At 39.3% G+C, this 22,049-nt stretch overlaps 3 protein-coding genes across 8 annotated transcripts in view; 1 reads left to right on the top strand and 2 right to left on the bottom strand.

Annotated features, from left to right (window-relative positions):
* gdpd5b (glycerophosphodiester phosphodiesterase domain containing 5b) overlaps positions 1 to 6,144 on the bottom strand; it is a 41,582-nt gene extending 35,438 nt beyond the window's left edge. For 4 of the 6 annotated variants that reach the window (XR_015095497.1, XR_015095496.1, XR_015095498.1 and 1 more), the window contains exon 1: positions 5,720 to 6,143. The gene's annotated coding sequence lies outside the window, so the exon portion shown is untranslated. Of the gene's footprint in view, positions 1 to 5,719 lie in introns of all 6 variants that reach the window. The other 2 variants (XR_015095495.1, XM_086079820.1) reach the window with 2 other exon arrangements.
* Positions 6,145 to 9,882: 3,738 nt separating this feature from the next.
* Positions 9,883 to 15,635, top strand: serpinh1b (serpin peptidase inhibitor, clade H (heat shock protein 47), member 1b). Its single transcript, XM_086079822.1, has 7 exons — positions 9,883 to 9,997; positions 10,948 to 11,097; positions 11,182 to 11,374; positions 12,730 to 13,000; positions 13,321 to 13,419; positions 13,493 to 13,725; positions 14,550 to 15,635. The coding sequence occupies exons 2-7, from the start codon at positions 10,979 to 10,981 to the stop codon at positions 14,850 to 14,852; spliced, it is 1,218 nt and encodes a 405-aa protein (XP_085935948.1). The 5' UTR covers positions 9,883 to 9,997; positions 10,948 to 10,978; the 3' UTR covers positions 14,853 to 15,635.
* Positions 15,636 to 16,429: 794 nt separating this feature from the next.
* The window catches only part of gucy2f (guanylate cyclase 2F, retinal), a 14,594-nt gene continuing 8,974 nt past the window's right edge, over positions 16,430 to 22,049 (bottom strand). Inside the window, exons 12-19 of the mRNA XM_086080337.1 lie at positions 21,275 to 21,423; positions 21,027 to 21,190; positions 20,758 to 20,950; positions 20,494 to 20,668; positions 20,289 to 20,387; positions 20,123 to 20,217; positions 18,449 to 18,534; positions 16,430 to 17,960 (exon numbers count right to left, since the gene is read on the bottom strand). Coding sequence (XP_085936463.1) covers positions 17,855 to 17,960; positions 18,449 to 18,534; positions 20,123 to 20,217; positions 20,289 to 20,387; positions 20,494 to 20,668; positions 20,758 to 20,950; positions 21,027 to 21,190; positions 21,275 to 21,423 — 1,067 coding nt within the window. The 3' untranslated portion in view covers positions 16,430 to 17,854. The remainder of the gene's footprint in view (positions 17,961 to 18,448; positions 18,535 to 20,122; positions 20,218 to 20,288; positions 20,388 to 20,493; positions 20,669 to 20,757; positions 20,951 to 21,026; positions 21,191 to 21,274; positions 21,424 to 22,049) is intronic.

Genomic DNA, 22,049 nt, shown 5'->3' with positions numbered 1-22,049 from the left:
GAGTCCTGGGTGGTGCCGCTCAATGCTAGCTCGAGAATGAGAAATTATTGCAGGCATTTTAATCAGGCCAGCAGTCTGATATAAGAGAATTAATGGAAGGGGGTTGAACGAGACCAGAACATCTTCATAATGGGAAAACTCTTCAATCTATAAATGTAGGACATCGATTATCCATAAAAAGATCAATTTATACAGAGCCTATTACGCTTCACAACATTCAGTGGAAGTTATTAATTTCCACCTACGAAAACATACAAATCCAAACAACTGATATACACCGACTCTTGATGAAACATGAAGAGCTACAAATGGGTGGAGACTTGCAAAAAGATCACTCTCTATTTTCCTCTCGAGTTAAAAATAGTTTCCACCACACATGATGGCGCCTCCTCCATTGGCTAGAGGAAGTTCCGTTTTCAGGGCTGCATTGATTCAAATGCCTGAGTGGATGCTGCACGAAAAGTGCTTGACAAAGCAATGCAGACACTCGACTTTTCACATGCACGGCAAACCTGAACCAGATACTGGCCTGGAGTGGGAGCTGCGTGTGACACTGGACTGGAACCAAGTGACAGGAAGTGTAAAAAAATAAATAAACGCAACTACCATCATCATCATTCATTCACACGCCAAATGTGAGTTTACTCATAAAAGAGTTAAGAGAATGGCCCTTATAGGTGTAAAATATCTCCTTAATCAGGCCTTATATGAAGACATTTTCATTTCTTCAGCTGCTTTCCTCTGGATTTGATGTACCCTCCGCTGCTGATTATCAAGACCTAATAAAGGCATATCAGCCTCGATCATTAAACAAACTGTTCCAGCTTTGCAAGCACAAATAGGATGTTCACCCAAAAAAAAAAAAATTGTGTGTTATAACATGGTTAAGCTATTTCTGCTGATGTAGACACAATTTCCTGATTTTTTTCCCCCCCATCCCTCTAATAAACAGTGCAACCCAATTTGTTGCTAGGCCTGTTATGACAATTACTAGGGATGTAACAAGCCAATACAAATCAGAAAATTGTTTTGATTTGACAAACTGAATCAAATCATTTCATTTATGGACACCATTTTACACACTGTTGCTCGCCAAAACAGCATTACCTATTGAAACACTTCATTCACTGCCATAAATTCATAAAAAAATAAAATAAAAAAAAGATTATAAAAAATTAGGGGAAAGAGGCGGTTAAATTTTTGTAATTGTTATTAATCGCATGACTTCACTAGTTAACTCACGATTAATCAAAAATTATTTGATCTGTTCTAAATGTACAATTAAAAAAAATCTAGGTTTTCATACTCTTGAAAACAAAAGTTGGAAAAAATGTTAAACTAATAGAAATAGTTCAAATACATTTTTGACGTTTATAGCCGTCAATGGCAGTAAAAGAAAAAAATAATTATTAAAAATTCGGGGCGTCAGGCGATGCAAGTTTTTAATCGTAATTAATTGCATGACTTCACTCGTTAACTCGTGATTAATCACAAATTTCATATCTGTTCTAAATGTACAATTAAAAAAATTCTAGGTTTTCATACTCTTGTTAATTAAAGTGGGAAAACATGTTAAACTAATAGAAATAGTTCAAATGAATTTTTGATGTTTATAGCCGTCAATGGCAGTGGATGAGTTAAATGTGAAGTCAACCCCAAATTTTTCTTTACAATAATATGTTATACGTGCCCCTACTTGTCTATACACAGTAATGTGATTAATACTGTATTTGTGGTTATACGAGTTAAGCAGCAAAATGCACCTGTTTTTATCCCCCTCAGGGGCGGACACTTGCTGCCAAATAAAAATGACATCATGGTTGCTCAGGGCTCAGGTCACGACCCATCATTTAGTGGTCCAGTAGATTTGACATGATCACTTTGCAGAGTTGTTTTATCCAGTCTACACTAGTATATCAATAACAAATTATTCTACAATTGAGCCAGACCAGAAACTACCATGTACTTACTTGTACTCTTACACAATAGTAGCAACAAGAAAAATGCTATTATGGTTACATGACATTACATGTCCATTATTGAACTAATTTGCCGACTAACTATGGATGCCCTTATTTGGGTAAACGGTTTAAAAGTGTTATTCTCTCCATGACTGCCCGTTGGGTGTTGGACAAAGCATATTTCTGGTGTAGGTAACTGCAAAACTGATAGTGAGGCCTGGAGAGCAAACAGCTGACAAACACATCCGCGGCATGCACAGACATGACGGCAGCCATTGTTGTTGAAGGGGAGCAAACGAGGCAGCTCCATTGCTTCGGTGGCCCCTCAACACCTGACTAGCTCATGACAATGTGGGAAAAGAAGGAAAAGTGGGTGGTCTGGTATGTTAACTGAAGATGCCAACAGCTTATCTACATGAGGGCTCTTCACAGTGTCTATGTGTTGACATTACAGCGGACCCTTCCTATCTCGCGGTTCGGCACCTGCGGATTCTTTGCAGATTTTGTATTTGTATTTTGTTCAATATTTTAAAAATGACCTTGTTATTAATGGAAAATGATTTTCAAAAAAATTTTGGGTTATCAAAAAATGTGGTGTGGTCAATAGTATATCAAGACTTGTCTTCTATTGTGAGCTATGCCAGGAAATCAGAGACGTAACAGAGGAGTTTCTATTTAAATTTGCACCTACAAATCAGATACCATCACCTGAGGTGAAAATTTGCTTCATCCGTACAATTTACAACATGGGAAAAAAGTGGGAAAAATGCTGAGTGTGTGAAATGTGAGTAAAGCTTTAAGAGCAAAACAAAACTCATCGTATTTACACGCTTTCTACTCAGGTAAAAATCCTGACTAAACATTTTTAAAAATATATCCATTTGAGGCACTTACTGTTGTGAGGATTTGCAATGAACATACATTTTAATATATCTGTAATTATGTCAAAAGAAACAGCAGTCTAAAACAACACAAAAAAAGAATGCAGCATACAACGGGAGTTTAGATGCCGGAATGGAGAAGCCAGGTTAGCCTAACGCTAGCTAGGACGAGGCTAGTCCAACACAACGGGAAGGATATAAGACAGGACTTAAGTAAAATAAAATACAATTCAAAAAAACAACACCCTGGATTCTGCTGTTGGCCAGTGTACGGCGAGGGATCCTGAAGGTTCAAGTAAGTTATTTAAACTAAAAAAAAGAAAGCCTTTCCAGAGGATGACGCGCCACTGCGTCTACTTCATGCCAGGTACACTAAACGTGAGGCTTTGGACAAAGTATGGTGTGGCTAAGGCACTATATAAGTGTGCTACATTTACGATTATGATCAAATTGATTTTATTTTTTATTTTTTACTATGACTCGTTTTTTTGGCAAAAGCACAATTAGTAACCCATTCGAGTTGATTCGGGACTGTGTCAATACGAATAGCGAATGTGTGAGTCTGAGCTCTAGCGTGTACTATGAGGTGTTACTATAGTAGCTACTAAGTCTGATTCATTTTTGGATGCAATTTCTAGATTCCTGAAGGTGCCACGTTCATCCGTTCAAACAGTCTTAAATGGTGGGAATGTTACCAAACCTGAGAGTAAAGCAGGGTGATTGTTTTTCCTAAAAGGGGGGTATTGTCACCGTTTTCAAAAAGGGGGAGCTCAGCATTGACATAAACACCACCTCTCAGTTTGTGTGAGTACTTTGAAGTCAGCTCAAGTTGCGGACCTGCACGGACCGCAAAGCAAAGCCTCTAATGTTACAATAGGAATGAACAGAAATGACCATTGGAAACGTTACCTGCTCAAGAAGAAAAAAAAAAATGTTCATCTTAAGTCTATAAAATTGAGCTATGCATAGTTTTGCGTTTCACCTACACGTCGACTTTCAAGTTGTCAATCGCTACAGGCTAAAAAAATGTGTTTTGTACTTAACATTTCATGGTGCGAGCAAAGTGTTGCCTCTGTATACATTCAAAGACGCTATCAATTCTGTAGAGGTTAAAATTGGGTTTGGTCAAATGTGACGTAAAAGGACATACTGTACTGTGTGTGTACATTATACTCATTTTATGTGCATTTAATGTTGGCCGCGGCTACTTTAATTGCTGTGACAACACACAAAGCAGACTTGTCTCATGGGGGCAATCTAACAGCGCAAGCATTCAGACAAATGCCAGATGCTTTTTGTCAGTTCATTATCCCTACTCGGGGAAAGGCACGGAATATGAGCGTATGTTTGTGTTTTAGTGCGAGTGAGCGTCACACAGGGTTGAACGTGACCTCATTGCTCCAGGGCAGCCAATAATAACAAGTAGTTAGTTGTTTATTGTATTTAAATGCCCTCTGGATAAATGGGTTCTGTTTTGACAGAGCTTACAGGTGGGCATATGGTTGGATGCTGCCGTGAATGTATAGGAGGTTGTATCACGCGCTGTTTGTGTTTGTACCTTTTGAACGCCAGCTATAAATATACTGAAGATGACAATTCTAGATGCAGCGGAAGCAGGTAAAAAGTGAACGATAATCCTCCTCTGCTTTGTTCGGCTTTCAAAACATTTTGGAAATGATAGATATAGAACATTTCATTACAATTCAAGTGGAACTATATATATATATATATATATATATATATATTGTATGAAGAAATGCAGCACAAGAGAATCTGTGTAAGAAAAAAAAATGCACAACTGGAATGTCAAGCGAATAAAATACAAATCAAATTGCTTGTCTTTTTTTTGTCAACAGTAACAGATGTGATGACATTTAAAATAAAACAGCCACAGCGCAAGTTTTTTGCTTTTGGGAAAGTTTAACATCAACACTTGGTCTTCTTTCTAGGCAATGAACAATGCACACAAACAAGTGTGACCGAAACAGTTTGAATCATGTGAATTATTGTGCTTTGGCTCCACCTGAAAAAGCCTGGGGAGGCTGTTAAAGTTGTTGTTGTTTTTTTTAACACACGACTAGCTATAATGTCTGCTTGCCAGTAGCTGAGCTGCACTGTGTTTGTTTGCGGACTTGACATAGTTACCTAATACTGTCCATTATTTGTAGGAATCCTAGTGTCCCATTAGCCCTGCTGCTAATAGCGAAATTCCATGGGTAATTGACACCCTCCAATAAAGGTTTATAATTGCCTATACAAGATGGCAGCAACAGCAGAGCACTACTTTTGTCTAAATGAAGATCCCCAGCTCACTTTGACTCAGTTTGTTGACATCAAGATTGCACAAGATTTTGGCAGAGTACTACATTTACCTAAGCCAAGCTCCTCAACTCATGTTGACTTAGTTCTACTACAAGCATATAAATCAACATTTGGTAATCATTCTTATGGTAAAATAAGTCACGGAAGGCTTTCGCGCGACACAAATGACGTGGTGGGCCTGTGTGGCTCGCAGGCATTGAGTATGACACTTAAATGAATGATTTCTAATGAAGAGCAAAATGTCAGGGTGGAGTATAAACACCACAGCAGAATACGTAGAAATAAAATTGCTATGTATGACTGTGACAGAGTTGCGCAGTTGTTCGGCATGTCTGTTTTAATCTGTCAGTCCAAAACATCTGGGTCTTTAAAACGTTTTTTTTGTGTGTGTGTGTGTGTGTGTGTGTTTTTTTATTTTTATGTTGAGGATTGTATCAGGCTTTTAAAAAACGGTTGATGGTGACAATTAGAGGAACACAAACACAGGGCGTGTAAAACAACAACAACAGCAACAAACATTAGTGGTAAGTGCAGGTGACATGAGACATTACTCACCTGTCCGATGAGTGCTGCCACTTTTCCTCCAGGTCAAAGAGGAATTTGACGTCTCTGTGGAGGTCAGGGACGTGTTTTTTTCCTTTTCCTTTTCTTCTTCTTTTTTTTTAAGAGAGGAGACGGTAGGTGGGGTGGTGATAAAAATGCTAAGTTTGACAGCTGAAACCCCCGTCCCGAAAAAGGCAACCGGGCAGCACGAGCCTTTACGTTGTCTTTGTTTTTGTTTTGTTTTTAGCTTAAAAGAGGGATTTACTTTCACCCCTTCGCCCTCTAAAGCTTCTTCCCCCGGTATCTCCTTCTTCTTCCTCGGCGTGCATGGGAGCCGAGTCGTCCGCCGGCCAAACGATTCAAAGCACTAGAGGTAGGAGGGCTGTGGGTGCTTTTTTATCTGCTGCTCTTCAACAGCGAAGAGCGTCACCAAGCTGACTTTACTCTCGGACAGCCTGTGCGTTCACTGAGCGCCGAAATGCCCGAACTTCTTACAATTCCAACTTTAATTCAACTTTAATTGCACGGATTTTACTAAACAATTCAAGTGGATATATTTATTGGACGTGATTCTTATTTTCAAGTGTGATATATGTGTTAAGCTTGGTCGTGTAGTTGTATTTTTACCCTCACGTGAATTCGGTGGAAAAATAAATTCCGAGGGTACCTGAATGCAACAGTGGTACATTTCACAGGCGAGTAGCCAAGGAGCATGCTCTGTTTACTGTCTGTTTATCAAATAAAACCGTGTTGACGTTGAGAGATAAGATTATATGAAAGGCCATGAATACAACCATGCCTTATCTACATGCATTGTGTGTTTTGCCCATGCATTCAAATGATTTGGAACAAGCCCCTTTACAGTAGTAAAAAAAACACAAGTTACAACAGATCCCCCAAGTCATAACTAGTGATGGGAAATTGAAGCTTCATGAACCACTTGCGATATGTATATAATATATATTTATTTCTCCTCTAGAATTGTGTTCTTGGTTTAAAGATAAAGGCTAGTATAATATAAATAGATTGAATTTCCACCGCATCTTTAAACCAAGATCACCATCTAGAGAGTAAAAAAAAACCTAAAAACTAAACCAAGACCACCATCTAGAAGAGTAAAAAAATAAAATAAAATTGCAAGTGATTCATGAAGCTTCATTTTCCAATCACTATTCCTAAACCTCAAGTTTCCAAATGGATCTCTGTGTTCTGCTAATCAAGAGTTTTTTTGTTTTGTCTATTCTTCTTCTTCTTCTTATTATTATTATTATTAATAATAAGAAGAAGAAAAGGCGCATGACTGATGGACTCAGTGTCGTATTGACTAAATAAGAACTAATCAATGTGTAATCAGAATCTGAGAAAACACATCAGCGTGTTTGATAAACGACATTCACATTATAGTCATCACTATGGAGTTCAACTAATGGTGCACAAGCAGTTAAAGATCTTTTCAGTTGCAGGCCTCAGTAGGAACTGCTGTAGGCTACACTGTCTTGTTTTTGTTTTTTTACCGAGTGGTGGGCTGTGCATTTGGTAGCTGAGCCTTTCCTCTTATATTGTAACTTTATTGGAACAATTATAGAAACCATCAGTACTACAGAAAGATGGAATTTCTCAGCACGCAGCTTCTGGAGCAGTTCAGAAGCAATATTTATTAAATAATGTGCCCCCCCCCAAAAAAAAAATAATAAAATAAAATCAATTACAAAAGTATATATATATACAATACATAATTGTCACCAGAGTTGCTGATTATTATGTCCAGTATTAATGTATGCAGACAGCTACTGATATATTTTGTTAGTCAAAGTTGGCCGTAAAAATATTTTGCTTTGACCACTGCATCGAAGGGCAAGAAATATGATTAGGTTCACCAAGGGACAAACAACACTGTAAGGATGATTTTGAAATAAATAGCCCCATTATTAATATAGTTCAAGTTGATTCTGAAGGCCCTGGACAGATCAGATTTACATGGCAACACAAAAATCCTGTATAGCTGAAATGTGATTGGAATGTCTTTAAAAAAATTGTTTTTATATAACCTTAACACCCATATACACCTACTGGAAGAAGAGCTGCCAAGAGAAATGCTACAAGATGAATATAATAGACTGTTGGTAATAAACTAATACAATTTCATGGAACAAATATTCAAATTGAGGTTGGAAAAAGGTCTAACAGCATTGGCACTTGCGCATTTGTGGTTCTTGTGGCTCTCCACAGGTTGCATATCAGTCGACAGTTCAAGCTGCTGAGCTTCTATTGATCTCCACACACTTCAAAATGCCAGCATCCACTGGCAGGAAGGGCCGGATGACAGCCTGGGGTGAGTGGGGTGTGTGGGAGTGTTTAATACCGCCAAGGTTTAGGAGGTGGGGGGGATATGAATTCAGGAAGTACGCCTGTAGCGTATTTCCAGATAAATTACAATAGTATGGCTTTGAATGATTTCACAGATACTATACTGTAACGAATAGTTCCATGGCGGAGCTGCTAAATGATGCAATGTTACAAATGTCACGTGTCATTTATTTGGATGCTTCGAGCTCCACCTAGCGACAGTTATCCTATAGTGCAACGCAAAAGCTGGTAGAAATCAATAAAGAGCTTTCTAATTACAGTACATTCATTCAGTTTGAACCTATCGTAGGGTACAAACTACAGACACAAATTTAATAAAACGTCAATCAAAACAGACTTTGACATGAAACTGAACATGACAGGTTTAGTCCCAACGCTTTGGAAAGACTTGTTTGTGCTATCAGATATTATTTCTTCCTTCCTTCTTCTTCTTTTTATTTATTTTGTCTATTTTATAGTTTTATATCTTTGACTGGCCAATGAAAGTCTCGTGTATTCCACTGCAGTTGTCTTAGAGGATAAAGGAGACATGACCAGACATGTTTGACCCCAAGGTGAGGAATTTAATTGGAAACTGTTGCTCTCAGGCAAGATTACACACAACTGGTGGGGGGCGGGGCTTCGACAGGCCCAAATGAGTCTTTGCAATAGCCTCTTTTGACACAGAAACTCCATCGAATTGCATCATTTATCCACCTTTGCCAGAGGGATATTTAAGACATATTGAAAATACTGTTAAGTACAGTGTTGATTGTTAAACATCTCATTCTTAGTTTTCCGCTCTTTCCTGTACGGTCACCTCTGTTATGACTGTGATACTACATCAGAAAGCAAAAATGTAATTCTGCACTGAACTGCAATACAGATAGAATGTGTAAAAGGGTCAGAATTTTATTGTTCAGAATTATGTTGGTGAATGTGAAATGGTTTTACAGAACCTTAGTCACATCAACTGTTGCGTGTCTGGACAATTACTGGATGGCTGCAAACGAGGAAGTTTGGTAGTGAGAGATTCAAGGAATTCTTTGCTGCTTGGAAAACTCTCAATAGTCATCACAATAGAATACAATAGATGACATGGTAGCATCCATACAATTATAATATATGGATATAGGTTTAGAAAAATATGTACACATTTTCAGTCAGATTCTTTTTTCTCCCATCAAATTATTCTCTCTTTGATTATTTGCTGCGTGTGCAAAAAGTTGTGAGCCTTGAATCACTGCAATTTATGCAATCTCAATCTCATTCATTTTACCGCCCTGCTTCCAGTTGAGTTGGATTGACGTGGCAGTGGGGGATGGGGGGGGGGGGGGGGCATCTTAATCTGTGGAGCACATCTAAAAGGAAAGCATTTAAAGGTCCTGGTGAGTCATTAAAGTGCCTGATTGATGAAGGACGAGGTACAATTTATTCTTTTTTTCTTACTTGCACACAAATATACCGGAGGGAGTATACAGCAGTTTTAGAAGGGCAAAACCCTCCCATTATAAAAATGGCAAAATACACTTTCAGATTGCAAGATTTTTTGCATGTATAATAGTACTTGAATTTTTAGTAAAATACTAAATTGTCCATTTTAAACATGATGAAACAAAAGTTAGAGATTGAGTCAGCAAGCTGCATTTAGACCTAGAAAAGGCTTCAAAGTAGTTATGTGCTTCATAAAGCCCAACTGACCCAGGGTCAGATTTCTGGAACACAGACTTTCTTCAATAAAAGTTTCAGAAGTTGAACTGAACTCAGATCAGTTGCCTGCTTCTGCATTCCAAAGGGGGGTGTCCCGCCTCCCACCTTCCTGACAATATCCCATTCCCCCTTCTAGAAAGTTCTTTCTCTGCGGGCATATAAAGGGAGTGCTCGCCTGAGCTGAACTATTCACAGGACAGAGCTGAGAGGAGAAATCCTACAGATCTTTGCCAGGTAAGGAAAGCAAGATAACATACTTCAGTTTGCAAGAAGGAATGCTAGGAGGTCTTGAATAGTGCATCTTTGTTTGACTGTTTTAAAGTCATAGCACGTCATTTAACATTTTTTTTTTTAAATCTATTGTTTTCGCAGGTTTTTTTTAATACTCTATACAAATGTGAATGCAACTATGCGAGGCAATCATCGTGTTGAAAACAATCCCGCAACACAATCTGACTATATTTAAACCTTTAATCCATCTACCAATCAGGTTCTTAGTTGCCATTTGGAAATGTGTTGCATAAATATGGCACAGCTGAAAATCTGATTTCCGTTTCCTTTTTCCATGAGGAAAAAGTACATTTGAAGTCTAAAGACAGGCAGGAGTTAACATAGTCATGTTTTACCGGCCACTTTTATGGGGATTACTATGGCACGGGTTACTACATACACCTCTTGTCTTTCAGAATGAAAATCACAGACATCAAAAGATCTCAAGGTATATATAAAAATGTGTGCGAAAGTAATGTAATCTGATTTCAGCAGTATCCCAATCGTTCCAGTACAAAGACATCCTGCGTCCCATTCTCAATAAAGAAAGGAAGCTTGAAGAGATGTCTGTGCCGTTAATTTAAATGAACAGTTGGGAGTGATTAAAACTCAAGTTTAAAAAATAAAAATCTCCTCTGCAAACAAATCACACATAAGAGAGAACAGAGAGAGAGAGGTATCATATTACATCTTGGTGTGAGCACTGAGTGGGCGGCAGTTCCAGATCCTGCTGCTGACGTGGCGAGCAACATGTCTGCTCGGTGGGGAAGGCCCTCCTCCTGACCTCGCCTTACGCCAGCACTCTCGCATTTTTCTCCTACTGATGATTAATAACACGCAATAAAATAAAAGCGACAATGGGTTCGATTTACGTGCAAAACTAAAAAGGCACTAAACTTGCTCTTTGTTTGCAGGCTATTACAGCTACTATAGCAGACAAACAGGATGTGGATGAGCAACCTCGTAGCTCTTTGCCTGTTGGCCCTCACCGCCTTCGCAGAGAACAAGAAGCTGAGCGGCCATGCGTCCACGCTGGCCGACAACAGCGCCAACCTGGCGTTTAGGTCAGTGGACACCAAAGTCAATTCGAATCCTAACTCATCTGCATTTAGTAACAAACCATCCCTCTTTCTTTTTTTTCCCCGCAGCCTCTACCACAACATTGCAAAGGTGAAAGGCACAGAAAACATCCTCATTTCGCCCGTGGTGCTGGCCTCCTCGCTGGGAATGGTCGCCCTTGGCGGTAAATCCACCACCGCCTCGCAGGCCAAAACCCTGCTGCACGCAGAGAAACTCAAGGATGAGCATCTGCATGCAGGCCTCGCCGAGTTGCTTTCAGAGGTACGACTAGCAAATACTTGATGTCTTGAACACACTTTATATCAGGGATGGGCAATTTACAGTAAAGACAACTTTTCATCAGTACTAATGGGGAGGGGGGGGCACATAAGACCATGCACATCCTAACCAGGTGTATGTTTAAATATGGACAAATATGTCCATACATGCAAAATACATGCTTAATGCAATGGTGTCAAAGTCCGGTCCTCGAGGGCCTGAGTCCTGCATGTTTTAGAGGTTTGCCACGTTCAACACAGCCGATTCATATTTAACCTCATCAGCAAGCTCTGCAGGAGCCTGATAATGATCCTGATCATCGAATCAGGTGTGTTGGAGTAGAGAAACCTTGAAAACATGCAGGACTCAGGCCCTCGAGGACTCTGACACCTGTGTTTTAATGTATTTCATTTTTTATAATTTTTTCAATAAAAGATCCACTATCCTGACCCAACAACAAAGGACATTACCATTCAAGGACAGCACAAAACTGTGAAAAAGCAAATGATCAGTATAAGTCAAATGAAGCCATGTCTGCCATCTAGTGGTGAATGGCGATATTACAGCTTAAAACTACATACATACTTGCTGCTCGTGATGGGAAAATAAATGCTTCATGAATCACTTGCGATATATATGGTTTTTTTTTTACTCCTCTAGATGGTGACCCCCCCATTTCTGCAAATTAATATTGAATGTTTGTCTGCGTTTTATGAGGATTTTTTTAGATAAAAAAATAATAATACATTTAATATAAAAAAATATTTTTCAAAATAAATTAGGCATGTATACAGTATGGGAAAATTTTCACAATCAATGAAAACTATTAAACTTATTAATAAACTGAACCACACACCCCCTTCAACATTTGGAACGTTGATGTCAAAGACCAAAAAAGCATCTTGAAAAATAGCAACAAAAAAAACCCCAAAAGTTTTTAATTTGCTGTTATGGCCATGACAGCAACAATGCCCTAAAATGATTGCAGCTATGTGTAAAACTACATTAATTTTATGTCATACAATACAATACTCAACAGTTGACATCCATTTTGGGTACCATTATTATTTTATTGTTGTTGCTTTACTTATCCTCATTAGGATATCAGGTGATCTTGAGCCTAACACCTATACCAACCTATACCATCTTACATTTGGGGTACACTCTGGATTGGTTGTCTGTCAATCACAGGGCACATAGACAAGCATTCACAATCGCATTTATACCAATCTATCGACAATAAAGAGTCTTTAGTTAACTTAAAGTTTTTGGAATGTATGAAAGGCCACATGGTCTTCCTGAGATGATATTGAAATGCTGCGTCCTCTGGTAACATTTCTTATGTGGTTCATCCACAGGTTAGCGACGCTGAAACGCGCAACACCACATGGAAGATCAACAACCGCCTTTATGGGCCCAGCTCGGTGTCCTTCGCAGACGACTTTGTGAAGAGAAGCAAGAAGCATTACAACTACGACCACTCCAAAATAAACTTCCGCGACAAGAGGAGCGCCGTGAACTCCATCAATGAGTGGGCGGCCAAGTCGACCGACGGCAAGTTGCCCGAGATCACCAAGGAGGTGGTGAACACCGACGGGGCCATGATTGTCAACGCTATGTTCTTCAAGCGTGAGTAGACTGTACTTCTTTTATTACCTCCACTAAGGTTATGTTTGTCAGCAGGATTATGTAAAGAGAGAAGATATATGATGGTACACTGGCTCCCTCTAGTGGGACGTGAAGAATTACTGGTTTAATTGTTTTCAAGCAGTGCATAATGATGCCTAGATTATTTTATTTTATTTTATTTTTTTAAATCCATACATACTCTTGACTCATGAGCGGCAATGAAGGTGTACACGGTTTTGACCTTATAAGGATTATCCAGCCTTGGTGGAGGATGGAAATTCTAAAGAGTTGAATTCTAAGTGAGCTATTTTCTCTTACAGCTCACTGGGATCAGAAATTCCACGAAAAGATGGTGGACAACCGTGGTTTCCTGGTGACTCGCTCTTTCACTGTTACAGTTCCCATGATGCACCGCACAGGTACATTTACTCATGAGTTTCTTTTACGGCATTTTCATGCCAAGCGATCTGATCGCTCTGTTCTCCTCCTCAGGTCTGTATGACTTCTATGAAGACAAACAGAACCGTCTCTATGTTCTGGATATGCCTCTGGGTCAGAAGCAAGCATCGATGGTCCTCATCATGCCCTTCCATCTGGAGCCCTTGGACCGTCTGGAAAAATTGCTGACCAAGACGCAGGTGGAAGCTTGGCTTGGCAAAATGGAGAACATGGCCGTGGCCATTTCGCTGCCTAAAGTCTCTATGGAAGTTAGCCACAACCTACAGGTAAGATGGGCAAAAAAACCCATCATGGCTTCTTCTTCCCTGGTTTGGCTATTGACAACCACTTTAACATAACAATGAACCGCCGCATATTAGCAGCTGCCATTCATAATTTTCCCTATTTATGATTATTGTATTTTTTTGGTAACCTATCTTCCCTTATTGACAAATCTGTTTTTGCTGTGGCGCCATCTGGTGGCATCTTGACTTAAAGGGACTGGAGCGATTTCATTTGTCATAGAAGTTTAAAGGAGAAGTTCATCTAAAAAATATCTTCTATGTAGCCCTACTAGTATGCTGATTAATATTGAGTTTGTGAATTATAAATTAAGCAGCAAAATCCACCCCTTTTCTTCCATCTCAGGAGGCGGCCATTTTGTCACTTGCTGTCGACTGAAGATGACATCACAGTTGCTCAGGGCTCAGGTAATGACCAATCACGGCTGGCCTGTTTTCTGAAGCTGAGCTGTGATTGGTTGCTACCTGAGCCTCGAGCAAGTGTGATGTAATTTTCAGTCGACAGCAAGTAACAAAATGGCCGTCCCCTTGGATGGATAAAAAGGGGTGGATTTTACTCTATTCCACAATCACAATATTAATCTTAATGCAGTGTTTGGACTAACGGGGGCACATACAATGTATTATTGTAAAAAAAAAAAGAAGAAAAAAATTGGGTTGACTTACCTTTAAAGAGAAGCTAACAAAACAAAAATGCAACTAAATTAAATTATTAGTAAATTAAATTTATACTTACCACTGAAGACGCCTAATAGACACAAAAGAGTGAATGTAAACAAAATAATTTATGCCCTCATCTCTCTCTGTAGAAACATCTGGCTGACCTCGGCCTGACCGAGGCGGTGGACAAGGCCAAAGCAGACCTGTCCAACATCTCCGGAAAGAAAGACCTGTACCTCTCCGACATCTTCCACGCGTCCGCCCTGGAGCTGAACACCGAAGGCAACCCGTACGATATCTCCATCTTCGGCACTGACAAGCTGAAGGACCCCAAGCTTTTCTATGTGGACCACCCCTTCGTTTTCCTGGTGAAGGACAACAAGACCAAGTCCATCCTGTACATCGGCCGTGTGGTTCGACCCAATGGAGACAAGATGCGCGATGAGCTATAATGTTAATTTAGGTGGATATCGTTAGTTTGTGAAGCTATGTTAAGGATTTTTTTTGTTTTTTTAAATCTAGTGTTATCTCAGGAACACATTCCATAAAGGCAGACTGTGGATTGATTATCTGAACTTTGAAGACACGCTCCCGTGATTTGAAAATCGTTGTTCTAAAATAATGGCCTAAAGTCTTTTTTCTTCTTTTAACCAGTTTGTGTACGAAACACACAAAAACTGAACCAAATACTGATTATTTTATATGTATTAATTTGATTCCAGGATGAAAAATTGAACAATCTTTTTAACTAAGGATGTAGCCAATTTTAGAAGAGGCGGCCAGCATTCTGGCAAAAATATATTTTCTGTCAAAATATGACATGGGCCATTATTTTAAGAGGGTTGTTCTCCAAATATAAGCCTCATTGAGATTTTTCCTGCTTATATTAAGTGTGACTTCTCTCTCTCTCTATCTCTCTCTCTCTCTCTCTCTCACAGCTTGTTAATGCCAGCATAGGTCAAGGAATCATCCATTGGTGTTTTCATGCATTATCTTTAACGTTTAAAGATCTTGTTTGGCAGTTATTTCTTTTAAAAACAAAACAAACAAAAAAACATTTGTCGTCCTGCCTGCACTGAATATTACAAGCAAAGTCTGCATATTACATTTTTGGGGTTAACTTATGCTCACATGCTTAGCACAATCAACCGGTTTGTTGCTGTCCACGGAAATGCTGTTGGAATTGTGTGATTCTGAACAAATGTCATTTTTCAATAAAAATAGAAAATGATCGACATGTGACTTGTGCGTTTTTGCTGCAGTAAAGGAGGGATCACAATTTTTCCAGGGAGCGTTTTTCCCATGTTTGGGATGAACAGTGGGATGTGCCCCAGGGCTTATCTGCTGCAGACAACTATCCCAAGAATGCCAGGCTTGACTTGTTCAACCATTGCTAGACTAAATAAAAGTCTTTGGTGGGATAACCTGCACAAAGGAAAGTCTGGGTTCAAACTGGAGTGCAGGGTCCTCGTGGTGAGCTGGGAAAGAACTTTGGATGCTTGTTGTATGCTGGTACAACAATAAATAATTTCTAGCTTCCTGTTTCATTTACATGATATTGATGTAATGTTTTGACTTTTTTTTTCTTGTTTCATATGTGCGTGCGTGTGAGTTTGTGCTCATTAATTCACCTGAAACCTATTAAAACTCCCATAACCTTCACCTAAACCGAAGACTTCAGAATCCCGCTAAAGTCGTGAAGTTGTCAGGAGACCCAAGGAAGGATCAAAGAAAAGAAAGAAAAGTAAAATCCAGCACCGACTCGACACCACCTACTTACTACCCACAGACCAAGGACCCATATATTTAAATCTGTGTCCCACTTTTGGGTCCCGAACCAGCAGTTGACAATCTCTAGGCTAGGATAATATAAATAGATGTCAACTAACGCCTTCATGAACAAGGATTAAGCCAAGCAAAACGATGATCATAGTAATAAATAGCAGCAACCAGTTGTGATTTTTTTCCATGGGTGAGTGGGGCCCACCAGCAGGTGGTGCTGTGATGAAAACAACAGTACACTACAGCATCATTTGTTTTATATTTAATACAGAGTTGTGATTCATCCCACGTTCATCCATGTTCTGTCGTGTTTGTCCTCATTAGGATGCATGTGAGCTCAGAGGGCACATATAGACAAACAATCATTCACATGAATTCACACATATGGGTCAATTCAGAGTATTCAGTTAATTAACTTACATGCACGTTTCGGGAATTTAGGAGGAAGCTAATTGAAAAAACAACAACATTATAAGTCATACTGTATTTACTATCACATTACAATGACTTTAAGAGACCTAAATGCACAGATTTTTGCCAATTTCCAAATTAAACAAAATTTCAAAAAACAAGCACAGCAGTTGTATATAATTACGATCCAATTCATGTTCACAGCAATTACACAGTGGCAAAAACATTTTTATTGTTATTTTCTCCCCCATTATTGATGCTACTTTTTCATTTTGTAGCAGCATCATGCCTTCCAAGGATATATATTTTTTCATTTCTATAGTGTTATGACTGTGTTTTGGGTTGGGTCATGCTGTCATTGTGTCATGATGATCTATTAGCTATTCTTAGTTTGTCTAGTCTTATGCAGTTGCTATGTCCTTTACGACGAAGTTCTTGGTTGCCATGCAGTTGCTATGGTCCAGTAGTAGTCACTTTTATAATTATGTCATATAGAATTGTGCATTGTCCTAGAGAGAGTTACTGAATGACAATTTGTCAGTACATCGAGGTTTATCTCAGCATGCCAAGGTTTCCTCAGAACTTTTATGCAAGCTTTCTTCCAAGTGTCGGAGATTGCGTCCATGCATCCGGCCGTGCTCTCTCAATCGAGGGTTCTCAATCAAATGTTTTCTTCGACACCATCTCTGAATCCAGCTGTTGTTGCAGTATTTTTGTATAAGCTACTCTTGTCTCCCAACTCTCATGTCTTGTCTGCATTTGGGTCCTAACTCTGCACCTCGTGTGACAAAAAGCATATAAAAAGTAGCGTATAATATTATCTTTAGGGGTCAGTGTGCAATATCCAGCCAGCTAAGTCGTCTATTATGAGCATTCGTGACAAAACCTAACACAGACAAGAAATATTATTTGCAAATAGGCATCCAGGGCATCCCCTCCTTGAATGGGGAAACTTTGCCTAATTTCAGCGACCACTCAGTGGCCAGTGAGTGCAGCACGTAAATGAGGGCATGCATCTTTGACTGAAGATTGGTCCCTGGTCTACTGGCAGCGGGTTAGGCGGGCAGGTCACGGGACGAGTCTCATTACATTAGCACCATCGTGTTCTGCTGAGTCGGCTGCAGGCAGATTAGCCAGTCGATGGACAATCCTCTTAAAGGAGTCCGCGTTAAGCCACGGGGCGGGGGGAGAGAGAGCTTTTACATCCTCCGCTCGCCTCTTCTTTTTCCCAGCAGGAATCGGTCCTATGGCTTCATTCCTTTCACATCTTTCCTTCTTTTCCGCTCATTTTTTGCTTGTCCACTGGTCTGTTGGCCTTGCGGAAAAGAGTCTTGATCTCATCAGTCACCATCTCCTGCCAGTTGACCCTAATAAATGTAGTGTAGAATGAATCTCAAGCAGATGCTACATATTTCAATTTAAAAAGCACAACAGACACCGAAATAGCAACCAGAACACAAATAAAACATCAAGTTTGAAATACAGTGTCATGGAAGTTAATTCACGATGCAAAGAGGGATTTTCACAATCTGCTTATGGGCCGGAGGCAGAAGTTGATAAGGTCAAGAGATTATAAGGAGAAAAGATCACAAAGCAAGACTTGGAAATCAACGGCGTTCACATCACATCAACAGGACACAACACCAGCTGGCATGCCGGCTCTCTACCTGCAGGTCAAGCCTTTTTCTCGGCCTTCTTTCTCTTGTATCTGGCTACGTCTTCTGGGCTCAGGCCGTGATTGTCTTCACTGTGGCAGCACCGGTGCGGTTTGTGCAAGTACATTAAAAGTATAGACGGTGGTTCAAAATGTACCTCATCTGCATTACAGGGCAAAGAATGATGACAGGTATCTTACCCTGGTTTGATCTCTGGTGGTTTTGGCAAAGGCTTTGCAAAGTCAGACTTCCCTACCAGCCAGTATGTCTCTTCAATGCCTTTCCCCTGGTAATAAAGAACACAGTTTTATTCAGATAACATCTTATCATTTGTCTTCATGATTTCAAACTCTGATCTTATTAAAAGGGAGACCAAATGTGCCGGCAGATTTTGCCAGCCCCATTTTTTTGTCCCCATTATGACGCAGGCCAATTGTTTTGACCATGTGCATGTCAATCACAGATTTTATAGCGATTCATACGATACATCAATTAACTCATTCACTGCCATTGACGGCTATAGACGTCAAAAATTAATTTGAACTATTTCTATTAGTTTACAATTTGTATGAAAAGAGTATGAAAACCTAGAATTTTTTTATTGTACATTTAGAACAGATATAAAATGTGTGATTAATTGTGAGTTAACTAGTGAAGTCATGCGATTAATTATGATTACAAATTTTAATCGCCTGACGCCCCAACTTTTTTATAATGCTTTCTTTTCTTTTTTTAATTCATTCATTGCCATTTTCACTTTTGTTAACAAGAGTTTGAAAACCTAGAATTTTTTAAATTGTACATTTAGAACCGATATAAGTTTCGTGATTAATCGTGAGTTAACTAGTGAAGTCATGCGATTAATTACAATACAAAAATTTAATTGCCTGTCGCCTCTAATTTTTAATAATCTTAAAAAAAAAAAAAGAATTTATAGCAGTGAATGAGTTAAAAAGGAACGTAACATACGAGAACTAGAACTACTTTCTGCTTCTGTGTCTAACATAACAAGCATATGGAAATGTAGTCCCACTAGCCTAATGCTGTGGCCACTAGTCAGAACCAACGCACTATGAGCTTTTCTGGCGGCATTTTACCAATGCTACAATTGCAGGACTGGCGCCAGATAAAGGCACAACCAGCTTCAAATAGCTGCCAGCACACAGAAAAAAAGGTTGGATAATGGTGAGTGCTTTGTATTGTTTACAGCTGTTGAACTGTCAACCTTAAAATAGATTGGGCATTAGCTAAAATAATGACACAATGTGTGAATAGTTGATTTTAAGTGAAACTGTAGTGTCCCTGTTTTTTATTTTGAAAATCTGGCCACCCTATTATTAACTCATTCACTGCCATTGACGGCTATAAACGTCAAAAATTAATTTGAACTATTTCTATTAGTTAAAAAAACAAACACTTTTGTTAACAATTGTATGAAACCTAGAATTTTTTTAATTGTATATTTAGAACATATATGAAATTTGTGATTAATCGCGAGTTAACTAGTGAAGTCATGCGATTAATTACAATCAAAATCTTTAGTCGCCTGACGCCCTGAATTTTTAATAATCTTTATTTTTATTTTTTTATTCATTTACTGCCATTGACGGCTATAAACGTCAAAAATTCATTTTAACTATTTCTATTAGTTTAACATTTTTTCCCACTTTTGTTAACAAGAGTATGATCTTTAAAAAAAAAAGAGTATGAAAACCTAGAATTTTTTTATTGTACATTTAGAACAGCTTAATCGTGAGTTAACTAGTGAAGTCATGCGATTAATTACAATTAAAAAATGTAATCGCCTCTTGCCTTTAATTTTTTATCTCTTTTTAAAATGAATTTATGGCAGTAAATTAGTTAATAAATGTTACCTTCAGCTCTGTCTTGCCTCTGACTTCTATTTTATAACCTTCCTTGAGAGAGCGGAGGATGTTCACAGTGCTCAAGTTGACATGGATTCTGTAAGCTGAGAGAATACGATTGAGAGTTATAAATGTTAAAGGACAGAAAATAAAATATAAATCATTGGAAACTCACGCAGGCCGGTGGATTCCATTCTTGAGGCAGTGTTGACGGTGTCTCCAAACAGGCAGTAGCGAGGCATGGTCAGGCCCACCACTCCAGCGACGCAGGGTCCTGTGAAGGCACAAATTCCTGATGCTCATTTGGGAGCAATAAGCTTGAACGTTTCTGTCATTCCATTTCATGTTGACACAATCCACATACAACATGGATGACCTACCTGAGTGGATCCCGATCCGTATCCTGACAGGAACATCGGGCATGTGGCGCATCCGGAAGGTTCCCACCGAGCTGAGGATGTTCAGAGACATGTTGGCGACTTCAGCGGCGTGCTTGTTGCCGTTTCTCTTCGGCAGACCTGATGCCACCATGTAAGCATCACCGATGGTCTCCACCTGGATAACACACGGACGCATCCGCCAGTTAACTATTTCTACAATATCATGATCATCAACTTGGAAAATAAATTGAGGCTGTGTCTCACCTTGTAGACGTCATGGTTGCTGAGCACAGCATCAAACAAAGTGTAAAGGTCGTTGAGAAGGTCAACCACCTCAATGGGGTCACTGAGTGACGAGATGGTGGTGAACCCCACGATATCACTGAAGTAGATGGTCACCTGGTCAAAGTACTCCGGCTCCACCGTGGCGCCGGTTTTCAGCGCCTCGGCCACGGAACTGATGGATGCAGAGGATAATAAGGCTTTTTTTTTTTTACGTTTATTTTAGTATTTGGTTTTGTGTGTTAACTGACGGTGGCAGCATCTCAGAGAGCAGCTTCTCTGTCCTGTGCTTCTCCACCTCCAACTCCTCAGTTCGCTCTCGGATGAGGTCCTCCAGATTGGAGCTGTACTGCTCCAACATCCTCAACATGGAGTCAATGATGTTGGTCTTCTTACCCTTGTTAATGATCTTGAACTACAAAACAAAGAGAATTGATCACATGGGAATCATTAAAAAAACAAAGAGAACGATAACACTATTACTTAAACCCAAACAAACCCTGTCAAAAATCTCATTGAAGCTAGGTCTTCGGTCTGGAAGCTCACTCCAGCACTGTTTCATCAGCTGAATACATTCCAGAGGAGCCTGGTCGGGAGCTACAGTGGGCCGGCACATTGGAGGGGGCTTCTTAACCTTTCGAATGATCTCTGATCATAAGAATATAAATATCAGACAACAAAGACACAATGTGATTGCATATTTGCATTCATCACCCCAAATAACTTAATACGAGTGACATGTCCATAAATCTGCTTTTTAAGTGGCTTTACAGTGGTATTAAATGGTGGAGCACAAATGACTTGAAGCAAGCACAATACATATAACCAGTCATTTTTTTTTCGTGAGTGGGCACATTAGATAAAATCAATACAGTTAAAGTTTACTGTCAAAGTAATAATAAGACAAAGAGAATTACACATTGTCTATTTAAAACAACCACATACTTTGCTTTCGACAAAAGTCGGCTAGCTTAATGCTATCATGCTAAATAATTGTTTTCCTTTGTGTTTGATTGAGTGGCTGGAACAGATTAACGGCATTTTACATTTTCATTCATTTGAATAAAGAAAGTTGATTTGAGAAGAGTGTTTTGAGTTGCAAGCGTATTCAAGGAATGAATTACACTTGTACGTCAAGGTACCACTGAGGCTCAGACTTCCACTTGCTTGTTGCTAGGCAGATTTTCACAAAGTATATCTTTTATCATTTATCATTTTTATTTTAGGTCCAAAACCAAAATGGACAGTCAGTTTCTTGGGTTGCCTCACAAAGC

This window comes from Leptonotus elevatus, chromosome 7, assembly GCF_054856555.1.
Source record: "Leptonotus elevatus isolate MCC_2025b chromosome 7, RoL_Lele_1.0, whole genome shotgun sequence".
In the NCBI taxonomy this organism is placed as follows: domain Eukaryota; kingdom Metazoa; phylum Chordata; class Actinopteri; order Syngnathiformes; family Syngnathidae; genus Leptonotus; species Leptonotus elevatus.
The sequence above is the reverse complement of the archived record's forward strand: the minus strand, read 5'-3'. Positions and strand labels throughout refer to the sequence as shown.

Excerpts from the sequence above, each read along its gene's own strand:
- serpinh1b (XM_086079822.1), top strand. The coding sequence starts at position 10,979 with ATGTGGATGAGCAACCTCGTAGCTCTTTGCCTGTTGGCCCTCACCGCC. Across the intron at positions 11,098-11,181 it reads AGCGCCAACCTGGCGTTTAG|CCTCTACCACAACATTGCAA; the intron begins GTCAGTGGACAC and ends TTTTCCCCGCAG. Across the intron at positions 11,375-12,729 it reads TCGCCGAGTTGCTTTCAGAG|GTTAGCGACGCTGAAACGCG; the intron begins GTACGACTAGCA and ends GTTCATCCACAG.